Raw genomic sequence first — 13,229 nt, 5'->3', positions numbered from 1 at the left:
TAGGAAGAGACTGCATCAACTAATGAGCGAAATAACCAGCTAACATCATAATGACAGGATCAAATTCACACATAACAATATTAACTTTAAATGTAAATGGACTAAATGCTCCAATTAAAAGACACAGACTGGCAAACTGGATAAAGACTCAAGACCCATCAGTGTGCTGTATTCAGGAAACCCATCTCACGTGCAGAGACACACATAGGCTCAAAATAAAAGGATGGAGGAAGATCTACCAAGCAAATGGAAAGGAAAAAAGGCAGGGGTTGCAATCCTAGTCTCTGATAAAACAGACTTTAAACCAACAAAGATCAAAAGAGACAAAGAAGGCCATTACATAATGGTAAAGGGATTAATTCAACAAGAAGAGCTAACTATCCTAAATATATATGCACCCAATACAGGAGCACCCAGATTCATAAAGCAAGTCCTCAGTGACCTACAAAGAGACTTAGACTCCCACACATTAAAAATGGGAGACTTTAACACCCCACTGTCAACATTAGACAGATCAACAAGACAGAAAGTCAACAAGGATACCCAGGAATTGAGCTCAGCTCTGCACCAAGCGGACCTAATAGACATCTACAGAACTCTCCACCCCAAATCAACAGAATATATATTTTTTTCAGCACCACACCACACCTATTCCAAAATTGACCACATACTTGGAAGTAAAGCTCCCCTCAGCAAATGTAAAAGAACAGAAATTATAACAAACTATCTCTCAGATCACAGTGCAATCAAGCTAGAACTCAGGATTAAGAATCTCACTCAAAACCGCTCAACTACATGGAAACCGAACAACCTGCTCCTGAATGACTACTGGGTACATAACGAAATGAAGGCAGAAATAAAGATGTTCTTTGAAACCAACGAGAACCAAGACACAACATACCAGAATCTCTGGGATGCATTCAAAGCAGTGTGTAGAGGGAAATTTATAGCACTAAATGCCCACAAGAGAAAGCAGGAAAGATCCAAAATTAACACCCTAACATCACAATTAAAAGAACTAGAAAAGCAAGAGTAAACACATTCAATAGGTAGCAGAAGGCAAGAAATAACCAAAATCAGAGCAGAACTGAAGGAAATAGAGACACAAAAAACCCTTCAAAAAGTTAATGAATCCAGGAGCTGGTTTTTTGAAAGGATCAACAAAATTGATAGACCGCTAGCAAGACTAATGAAGAAAAAAAGAGAGAAGAATCAAATAGATGCAATAAAAAATGATAAAGGGGATATCACCACCGACCCCACAGAAATACAAACTACCATCAGAGAATACTACAGACACCTCTATGCAAAGAAACTAGAAAATCTAGAAGAAATGGATAAATTCCTTGACACATACACTCTCCCAAGACTAAACCAGGAAGAAGTTGAATCTCTGAATAGACCAATAACAGGCTCTGAAATTGTGGCAATAATCAATAGCTTACTAACCAAAAAGAGTCCAGGACCAGATGGATTCACAGCCGAATTCTACCAGAGGTACAAGGAGGAACTGGTACCATTCCTTCTGAAACTATTCCAATCAATAGAAAAAGAGGGAATCCTCCCTAACTCATTTTATGAGGCCAGCATCATCCTGATACCAAAGCTGGGCAGACACACAACCAAAAAAGAGAATTTTAGACCAATATCCTTGATGAACATTGATGCAAAAATCCTCAATAAAATACTGGCAAACCGAATCCAGAAGCACATTAAAAAGCTTATCCACCATGATCAAGTGGGCTTCATCCCTGGGATGTAAGGCTGGTTCAATATACGCAAATCAATAAATGTAATCCAGCATATAAACAGAACCAAAGACAAAAACCACATGATTATCTCAATAGATGCAGAAAAGGCCTTTGACAAAATTCAACAACCCTTCATGCTAAAAACTCTCAATAAATTAGGTATTGATGGGACGTATCTCAAAATAATAAGAGCTATCTATGACAAACCCACAGCCAATATCATACTGAATGGGCAAAAACTGGAAGCATTCCCTTTGAAAACTGGCACAAGACAGGGATGCCCTCTCTCACCACTTCTATTCAACATAGTGTTGGAAGTTCTGGCCAGGGCAATTAGGCAGGAGAAGGAAATAAAGGGTATTCAATTAGGAAAAGAGGAAGTCAAATTGTCCCTGTTTGCAGATGACATGATTGTATATCTAGAAAACCCCACTGTCTCAGCCCAAAATCTCCTTCAGCTGATAAGCAACTTCAGCAAAGTCTCAGGATACAAAATCAATGTACAAAAATCACAAGCATTCTTATACACCAATAACAGACAAACAGAGAGCCAAATCATGAGTGAACTCCCATTCACAATTGCTTCAAAGAGAATAAAATACTTAGGAATCCAACTTACAAGGGACGTGAAGGACCTCTTCAAGGAGAACTACAAACCACTGCTCAAGGAAATAAAAGAGGATACAAACAAATGGAGGAACATTCCATGCTCACGGGTAGGAAGAATCAATATCGTGAAAATGGCCATACTGTCCAAGGTAATTTACAGATTCAATGCCATCCCCATCAAGTTACCAATGACTTTCTTCACAGAATTGGAAAAAACTACTTTAAAGTTCATATGGAACCAAAAAAGAGCCCGCATCGCCAAGTCAATCCTAAGCCAAAAGAACAAAGCTGGAGGCATCACACTACCTGACTTCAAACTATACTACAAGGCTACAGTAACCAAAACAGCATGGTACTGGTACCAAAACAGAGATATAGATCAATGGAACAGAACAGAGCCCTCATAAATAACGCTGCATTTTTGCAACTATCTGATCTTTGACAAGCCTGAGAAAAACAAGCAATGGGGAAAGGATTCCCTATTTAATAAATGGTGCTGGGAAAACTGGCTAGCCATACGTAGAAAGCTGAAACTGGTTCCCTTCCTTACACCTTATAGAAAAATCAATTCAAGATGGATTAAAGACTTAAACATTAGACCTAAAACCATAAAAACCCAGAAGAAAACCTAGGCATTACCATTCAGGACATAGGCATGGGCAAGGACTTCATGTCTAAAACACCAAAAGGAATGGCAACAGAAACCAAAATTGACAAATGGGATCTAATTAAACTAAAGAGCTTCTGCACAGCAAAAGAAACTACCATCAGAGTGAACAGGCAACCTACAAAATCAGAGAAAATTTTCGCAACCTACTCATCTGACAAAGGGCTAATATCCAGAATCTACAATGAACTCCAACAAATTTACAAGAAAAGAACAAACAACCCCATCAAAAAGTGGGCAAAGGACATGAACAGACACTTCTCAAAAGAAGACATTTATGCAGTCAAAAAACACATGAAAAAATGCTCACCATCACTGGCCATCAGAGAAATGCAAATCAAAACCACAATGAGATACCATCTCACACCAGTTAGAATGGCAATCATTAAAAAGTCAGGAAACAACAGGTGCTGGAGAGGATGTGGAGAAATAGGAACACTTTTACACCGTTGGTGGGACTGTAAACTAGTTCAACCATTGTGGAAGTCAGTGTGGCGATTCCTCAGGGATCTAGAACTAGAAATACCATTTGACCCAGCCATCCATTACTGAGTATATACCCAAAGGACTATAAATCATGCTGCTATAAAGACACATGTACACGTATGTTTATTGCAGCACTATTCACAATGGCTAAGACTTGGAACCAACCCAAATGTCCAACAATGATAGACTGGATTAAGAAAATGTGGCACATATACACCATGAAATACTATGCAGCCATAAAAAATGATGAGTTGATGTCCTTTGTAGGGACATGGATGAAATTGGAAATAATCATTCTCAGTAAAGTATCGCAAGAACGAAAAACCAAACACTGCATATTCTCACTCATAGGTGGGAATTGAACAATGAGAACACATGGACACAGGAAGGGGAACATCACACTCTGGGGACTGTTGTGGGGTGGGGGGAGAGGGGAGGGGGGAGGGATAGCATTGGGAGATATACCTAAAGTATAATAATAATAAATTAAAAAAAAAAAAAAAGGATGTAGAACAAGAAATACCATTTGACCCAGCCATCCCATTACTGGGTATGTACCCAAAGGATTATAAATCATGCTGCTAAAAAAGACACATGCACACGTATGTTTATTGCGGCACTATTCACAATAGCGAAGACTTGGAACCAACCCCAATGTCCATCAATGATAGACTGGATTAAGAAAATGTAGCATATATACACCATGGAATACTATGCAGCCATAAAAAAGGATGAGTTCATGTCCTTTGTAGGGACATGGATGAAGCTGGAAACCATCATTCTCAGCAAGCTATCACAGGGACTAAAAAAGCAAACACCTCATGTTCTCCCTCATAGGTGGGAATTGAACAATGAGAACACTTGGACACAGGAAGGGGAACATCACATACTGGGGCCTGTCGTGGGGTGGGGAGGGGGGGAGGGATAGGATTAGGAAATATACCTAATGTAAATGATGAGTTAATAGGTGCAGCACACCTACATGGGACATGTATACATATGTAACAAACTTTCATGTTGTGCACATGTACCCTAGAACTTAAAGTATAACAAATATATATATAAATGAAGCTGGTTAGGTTTTAAAAAGCTCCTCAATGACAATTACTTATATAGCTGAAGAAATGGGAGACAAAAGGAGGGCTTCTCTGCCTCCCCAGGGTCTTGGTTTGCCTGGTGGATGGAATGAAAATGTAAGAAGCACTTGCAGATAGCATACAGTCTGGCTTTGAATGATCAGATGTGAATATGTTTCTTGGGATTTGAGGGAGGTTGGACAAGGGGTAGGTGTGGAAGTGCAGAGTGAGTTGGAGAAAGAAGTCTGGCAAAGAAGTTGTAATGACTCAGGAAAGGGAATAGGGGTGTCTCTTTCCCTATGGGTAGAGGTAGATGTTTTAGGAAAAAAGAGAGAGAGAATAAAAGGATAAAATTTTGTTATGATCCCCCCAAAACTTGTTATGTAAGATATATGTCTACTGATAGGAGATTTTGAAAATCTGTATCAGCTTTATATTTGGGCACATGATTTCATTGAGATAGTTCTTTGGCAGAACAGATTAAAATGATGCTCTTGAAATGAAACGAGTCTCCAAAATAATTGGCTCATTTTAAGCAAAATATTATTGATGATCAACAGTGACTGGCACATAATAATTGTTTAAATATTTGTTGGCTAAGTCAGGGAATGAATCATATGCTTTGGCAATTACTGACAGTATATAAAGGTCTTAGGGAAGTAGAAGACGTCCACACCTCAGAAGCATCTTCTTGAAACCCATCTCAATTCTCTCCTCTTGACAACATGTGTTGCAACTACTACGGCAACTCCTGTGGCTATGGCTCCAGCTATGGCTGTGGCTATGGCTCTGGCTTTGGCCGTGGCTATGGAACTGGCTACGGCTGTGGGTATGGCTGTGGGTTTGGCTCCCATTATGGCTGTGGTTATGGAACTAGCTATGGCTGTGGATATGACTCTGGCTCTGGCTACTATGGCTACTGGCCATTTTGCTTTAGGAGATGCTATTCTTCCTGCTAAAACATCACTGTCAGAGGACCATTTGCTTCTGAAATGACACGTCTAAAGATAATGCTGATTCAAGGATTTGTACTCCAAGATTTCTATATCCAAGAATTACATGCTTGACAGAGTTTTGGACCTCTAGCCTCACATTTCTTTGAATGAAATCATGGCCATAGGATCCATGGTGTCATCTGACTGTTTTCCAAATGTTATCTTTTGCTGTCTTAATCTCTGATTCTCTGTTATGACTGTGTTAATGATCATAACATCTACAGTTGGGGAAGTCAATCATTTGTAATAAAAATGGTTCTTTATTCCAAAAAAAACCCCACAATGTTTTAGTACAAAAGAGTCAAAAAGCTAAAATAAAATATAGTTTATAAAGTAAAAAATTATCAGTAAGCTAAGTTTAATGTATTATTGAAGAAATAAAATGTATTTTATAAATTTACCCTAATGCCTAATGTTTAAGATATCTACTGTAGTGTACAGTAATATCCCAGGCCTTCACATTCACTCACTAATCACTAACTGATCCACCCAGAACAATTTTCAGCCCTATAAGCTCCATTCGTGCTAAGTGGTCTATATAGGTACTGTTTTTTTATTATTATTATTATTATTATTATTATTATTATTATTTTATACTGTGTTTTTAATGTATCTTTTCTAGATTTCAATAAGTTGAGATACACAAATATTTATTATTGTTACAATTGCCTATATTATCCAATATGGTAACATGCTGTGCAGGTTTGTAGTCTAGAAGCAATAGGCTATACCTTATAACCTAGGTGTGTTCTAAGCTATACCATACAGGTTTATGTAAGTACACTGTGAAATCTGCATGGCAAACATCATTGCCTTATGATACATTTCTCAAATTTTCAGAACATATCCCTGTTGTTTAGCAGCACATGAATGTATTTGATTTATTGTCTTGATGTCCCTTTGCTTTCCCCATGCATTACTATCAACTGCCTAATGAAACAGCCTGGAATTGTGTAATGACTAACTTAGTGCTTTGAGTTTAATTCTTTTTCAGCCACTGTGGTATCTTGATTACTATATTAATAATGTGTCTCCTTTATGTGTTTTTAAATAGTTACTTGGTCATGAACTATTTATAAGCTTTGGAAACATGATTTCATTCATTCTGCAGGATAACTTCAGGAAGTGGGTATTAATTCTCACTGTATAAATGAAGACATTAAGCACCAGAGTTTAAGTAGTTTGGTAAGTGTTATTCCAGTAATTAAATAGGCATAAATAGAGTACAACTTTCTCAGTTCTATCTATAATTTCTCTCTATGTATGGGCTTATTTGTATCACCCAGTATACACCTTGGTTTTGGCAATCAGTTATTGACTTTCTTTTAAGAAGGAAGAGAAGAAGAAAAAAGGGGAAAAAAAAAAACCATAACCCTCTTTTACTATCAGACACCACATTTTTCTCTTCCACATTATCTTCTTTAAAGAACTGCATGTTGCAGAGTCTATGAGTGCAAGTGCTAGAAAGGCCAGGTGGAAATATTAAAAGTGATGCAGTTCAATACTGACAGTGATGAAATACAGAATGCATGGACCCTAATGTCCATAAAATGTGGCACATATACACCGTGGAATACTATGCAGCCATAAAAAAGGATGAGTTCATGTCCTTTGTAGGGACATGGATGAAGCTGGAAACCATCATTCTCAGCAAATTATTGCAGGGACAAAAAACTAAACACTGCATGTTCTCACTCATAGGTGGGAATTGAGCAATGAGAACACTTGGACACAGGAAGGGGAACATCACACACTGGGGCCTGTCGTGGGGTGGGGGGAGGGGAGAGGGACAGCATTAGGAGATATTCCTAATGTAAATGATGAGTTAATGGGTGCAGCATACCAACATGGCACATGTATACATATGTAACAAACCAGCACGTTGTGCGCACGTACCCTAGAACTTAAAGTATAGTAAAAAATAAAAGAGAGAGAGAATGTATGGACCCTATAATCTCAAGGAGGGGCGGCAACCCAGTTGAATATTTTTTCAAGCCAGTTTAGGGAAAGATTGATAAGGTTTCCAATTTTTCAAAAGGACCCATATCCAAATTTTTATACAAAATCTGATTTTTAATTTCATATGAGTTGGACATTAAAATCAATGTTTCATTTATGTTATGATCTCTACTTTTGGTTCTACCAGATTATTACTTGTTTAACTCTCTGTAATCTGAATTCTGCCACCCACAAGCCATATTAATGGAGATCGTGAATGACTTACATATTGTCTTTTGAATACATATTAATTACATCTTAATTGACCTGCAAGCAGTTTAAAACTCTTCAGGTGTGTTTATCCAAAGATTCCTTCATGTGGCTTTTTATCTTTCTCTACTCTTTCATCAATCTCATTTATTATTAAATTTCGGTTATCATCTGCCATGCCAATAACTGCCAACTCTAAACATTTATCACAGTTTACTATACAAGCTTTATAGGAATATTAATATACCTCATATTCACATATTCAGTATACATCTTAAGTATTAATTCCCCAAACATATGATTGTCGTTCAGGAGACTTTCTTTGAACCTCAATAAATGTCATTATACTTTATAGCACTCTATTTTTGTTTCATGGAGCTTCACTGTTTTATTAATCATTTCTTTGGATAATGTCATATATCTTCTACAAAAGTGTAATTTCTATAGGGAAGATAATTTTATTTCTTATTTTTACTATGACATTTTAGCATCTACTATGCTGGCCAGTACGCCAAATATTTGTCAATAAATAATTTATTGCCTCTCAGCTCCAAATTTACCCTGCAATCACTCTGCCGTAATATGTGGAATTCCTCTTGTATTTACTTCCTTATAGGGAGCACAGTATTCAAGCCTTCTCAGTAGAGGGCACCGGAGAGATGTTGTAGAGGAAAGGGCTCTCCTATGGTGCCTGGCTCCTTACAGTGAGTGGGTGGTGTGAGTGTGAGAACATCTAGAGGTGCTATACCTCAGAATCTGAGGTCCCTCAGCAATCTTACAGTTGGGGCTGGCTTCCTGCAGCCTTCTCAGCAAGGACACCACAATTTCCAGGCTTTGTACCTCCACAGGTTTTTTGATTCCCTCTGCCCACCTGTGTACCTGGGCCCTTGCTAACTTTTACCTGTGGACTGCTTGCAGTTAAGAATTTGTCATTAAAACAAACAAACAAAAAAGAATTTGTCATTGGCAGCCGGGCGCGGTGGCTCACGCCTGTAATCCCAGCACTTTGGGAGGCCAAGGCGGGCGGATCACGAGGTCAGGAGATCAAGACCATCCTGGCTAACATGCTGAAATCCCGTCTCTACTAAAAATACAAAAAAATTAGCCGGGCTTGGTCGCGGGCGCCTGTGGTCCCAGCCACTCTGGAGGCTGAGGCAGGAGAATGGCGTGAACCCGGGAGGCGGAGCTTGCAGTGAGCGGAGATCAGTCCACTGCACTCCATCCTGGGTGACAGAGTGAGAACCCGCCTCAAAAAAAAAAAAAAAAAAAAAAGAATTTGTCATTGGCTCACTCCTTCTATATCCTGTTACCTAGATCCACTGAAAGAGCTTCAACTGTGTGGCACCTATGGCGAGGAGAGTTGCTTTCTGCCATTGTTGTCCAGCAGTTGCCGAATAGCTCTGACCTGAGCAAAGCATTGCCGAATAGCCCTGATCTGAGCAAAGCAGTGAAACGCGGTGCTGTTGAGTGGGTTGCCACTGCACCTTTTTCAACCACTCTAGTCTTGCGGAGGAAACCCCCCTTCTAAATTTTTTCTTCATTGAATATTCTCCCTCGGCTCTACGGTACCATATAGAGTTTTCTTGTATTTTAGAGTTACTCTTTTATCAAAGTTTACCATTCTTTTGTATTACATTTCTCCTGTCTAAATCAACTGTGTGGTTTCTACTCATTATGGATATAGATTGATACAAACTCAATACATATTTTTGAATGAATAACTCTACAGCCCAAGTTATTTTAATCACTATACAAAATCTCCAGAGTTTCTTCCATATTTCTGAACATGCTAACTATGTATCAAAAGACAAACCACAAATTTAAAGAAGGTGTAGTCAGATTTTATAAGTGTTTATAACATTTTTAAATGTTTGGCATCTAGAATACATGTATATTTCCAACAAATAAATAAGAAAAAAAAATAATCCGGTGGGATATTGGGCAAAATATTGAAACCAAAGTGTCATAAAAGAGGAAATATTACTTTCTAATATACCTGGAAAATGTGTACCCACCTGAGCAATCACATAATGCAAATGAAAGTTAAAACAAAATACAACAAGGCAACAAAAATTCCCTTGCTTAAGCCTAATGTAAACAAACAAAAAAAATTCATCAAAAGACTATTAGTTTCTATACAGTCAAGGATAATGTCCAAAATCTGGAGCCCAGAACTGATTCAGTGAGGAAACCACACTCTCCACCATTAAAGATAAGTTGCTATAACTTACATGGGTGTCACTATTGTTTCAGTAACTTGATCTTGCCCCTACTGCTATTGCTACCAATGAGAATTTTATGGTGCTTAAATGTATCATTATATCATAATTAAAATCCTGGGGAGTGGGTTGATCTAATTGGTAGAGCTTAGGTCATCGGGCATACCCTAGCTGCAACAGAGACTGAAATGATTACCTGTTATCTTCAGCTTCTATACTGGGTGGCAAGCTCTGCATTGCAACAACAATCACAAAATAAAAGGTTTCTCAATCATTTAAAGGTGATTAAGATACTAGGCAGTCAAAATGCACATATGCACATAAACAGACACTCCCATTACACATAAGCCTAAAGAGATTTATTTCAGTATTCCATATAATATTAAAAACTTGAAGAAAATCTAAATGTTGGCCAATACAAAAATGCTTGAATAAATGGTGACATGTTATTGGCAGACATTATTATTAGCAGCCATAAGTTAGTCTCTATATGCCACTTTCTCTGGCATTCTATTATGGAAAATAAACAAATAAACACTTTCAAAGTTTCTCTTTTGTCTTCTGGTCCATGTAAATTATATCTTGGTTAGTAATATTTGAAGAGATCTCCTGTGAGGTTTATGAGGAAGTTATTTCTCTTCCTATAAAGACGTGTGTGTGTGTGTGTGTGTGTGTGTGTGTGTGTGTGTGTGTGTGTGTGTGTGTGTGTTGAGGGGCCACACACACATACATAGGAGACCAGCCTAGTTCTTGCTTAATAGTGAGGGCATAATGTGGTGAATTGAAGCAACTACCTTTCAGTTATGAGGCTACAGGTCTAAGAATGAATGTGAGGATTGCTGATGGAAAGAAGTGAGCCTGGCTTATGATAACATTATTTAGTGACTGACTCTCTGTCCAAATCTTTATTATTTGAGAAAACAACCCCTAAATTTAAATGGAAGGTTGTCGGGAATTTCCATTAAGTAAAACTGAAAGTATCCTTAACTTACTCAACATTTATTTTATAGAATATTAAACAGCACTTGATTATGCTGGACCCAAATGCATCAATGTGAATAAATCTTAAAAGTATAATGTTGAGTAAGAAACCAGTATGTTTTGAATAAGTATAATATGATGAAATGTATTAATTAAGAAAAATTATAAAACATTTCTGAATATTGTTCAAGCATACATATTTAATGATAATGTGAAATATGAATAAGAAAGTTGCACAGCGACACTAGAGAGGGAAAGAATAAAATAGAAATTGTTCAGGAGAGGAAAATTTTGACTCCCTCTTTAATACTCAGAAATAATATAAAGCAAGTTTAATTAAAATTGTTGAATATGGAAGTAAATACATGGATGTCTATTATATTATGCTATTTTGTTTTGTAAGTTAGGCATATTTCAAACTTAAAAACTTTTAGAGTGCTTTCCAAAGTAATGTGCAATTAAATTCTTAGAGAAACACTGTAAAGAAAGTAGTATTTTCTCATACTACAGAGTAAACTACTGAGTCTCACTGACATGAAGTAATTTGCACAATTGTTTGTACTCCAATTGAAGTATTTTACAAATTGTTATGTCACAACCTGGGATTTTTCTTTTGCATTATCATCATAGATGTTCAGGAAATATCTACTCATATGTTCATAAAATTGCCTTAAAATGTTTTTACCAAAGAGACAAATGTTTTCATAGCCTTCATTCTTCGAAAAACTATCTATAACTTTAAACTCATGATAATGTGTTTCAAGAAATACGTGAAATATGAAATTTTCCTACAGATTAAGCGGTAAAGATGAGAGCTCAGTGGCAGATAAAGGACAATAATAAATAGCTATTTTTGTATTTCTCCTTTTTTACATATTGCTTTTCTTCACTATAAATCAAATATACGTTAAGTATTTTATTAAAATAAGTGAAACACTAGAATCTAAATATCTACAAAAATTATGTGAAGAAATATATCAGAACCCATTGTAGGTTGAGCATTCTGAATCTGAAAATATGAAATGCAAAATGCTTCAAAATCTGAAACATTTTAAGTGCTAATATGATGCCACAAGTGGAAAATTCCACGCCTAACTTCATGTGATAGGTTGCAGTCAAAAGGCACAACCCACAGTTTATTCAGCATCTCCAAGGAAAAATGACCATCTTAGCCCACTTCAGCTGTGATATATCTTCTCCGTGCCCTCCTATGAAGGGTAATAAAATGTCACATGCACAGGCCGGATGTGTGTTCCCACCAGTACCCTACATGGGGCCAAGACCTACGTGCATTACTGACTGTGCTTTTTCTTGCTTATTCTCTGCTCTTTGGTGTAAAGACATTACTGAAAATGTCAAAAGGTCTGCACATACCTCTGTGGGTAATGGTAATAAGAAAAAGTAAAAGAATTTCTGTTGATCTATATGAGAGAAAGTCAAGTTGTTAGAGAAACTGGACAGCAGTGTACGTGTGAAACATCTTACAGAAGAATATGGTGGTAGAATAACTGTCATATATACCCATGGAGAAACACAAGGATAGACTGTTGAAGATCTGTGCTGAAAGTGATGAGCAGAAGATATTGCAAAATACAAAAACACTGCATAAAGCTAAAAATAAATATGTAAGTTGTGTAACCAAAGTGGATATGTTAGCATCCCTGAAGAAACACATATATACCCCTGACGAAACTTAAGGGTAAACTGTTGAAGATCTGTGCTGAAAGTGATCAGCAGAAGATAATGAAAAATACAAAAACACTGAATAAAGCTAAAAATAAATATGTAAATTGTGTAACCAAAGTGTATATGTTAGCATCACAGTGGACACATGCCACTTAATGGTGTGTGGATCATGACATTAGCAAAGATCTATTACGATGAACTAGAAAATTGAAGAGAACTCTGAATATTAAACAGATTGGTTGCAAAAATTTAAGAAAAGTCATGACATTACATTTTTAAAGATTTATGGTGATAAAGCATCTGCTGACCATTAGGCTGTAGATAAATTTATTAAGGAGTATACCAAGATTATCACTGATGAAAATCTGATGCCAGAACAAGTCTATAATGCTGATGAAACATTCATTTCTGTTTTGGTGTTGTTGCTCTAGAAAGACATCGACTAGAGCTGATAAGATAGCCACTATAGGAATTAAGTGTGCCAAGGACAGGATAAGTGTCTGGGATGTACTAATGCAAGAGGCAAACATAAATGTAAACTTCCTGTGATA

General features: G+C 37.0%; 1 protein-coding gene across 1 annotated transcript; it reads left to right on the top strand.

Moving 5' to 3' along the window:
• The first annotated feature begins 5,264 nt into the window (after window positions 1-5,264).
• Window positions 5,265-6,545, top strand: LOC129011691 (keratin-associated protein 21-1). Its single transcript, XM_054446846.2, has one exon. It carries the CDS (start codon window positions 5,315-5,317, stop codon window positions 5,546-5,548), a length of 234 nt encoding a protein of 77 aa, XP_054302821.2. The 5' UTR covers window positions 5,265-5,314; the 3' UTR covers window positions 5,549-6,545.
• The last annotated feature ends 6,684 nt before the right edge of the window (window positions 6,546-13,229 follow it).

The sequence above is a fragment of the Pongo pygmaeus genome, chromosome 14, assembly GCF_028885625.2.
Source record: "Pongo pygmaeus isolate AG05252 chromosome 14, NHGRI_mPonPyg2-v2.0_pri, whole genome shotgun sequence".
Classification (NCBI taxonomy): Eukaryota; Metazoa; Chordata; class Mammalia; order Primates; family Hominidae; genus Pongo; species Pongo pygmaeus.
The sequence above is the reverse complement of the archived record's forward strand: the minus strand, read 5'-3'. Positions and strand labels throughout refer to the sequence as shown.

What these genes read in the sequence shown, in the direction of transcription:
- LOC129011691 (XM_054446846.2), top strand. Translation starts at nt 5,315, where the DNA reads ATGTGTTGCAACTACTACGGCAACTCCTGTGGCTATGGCTCCAGCTAT.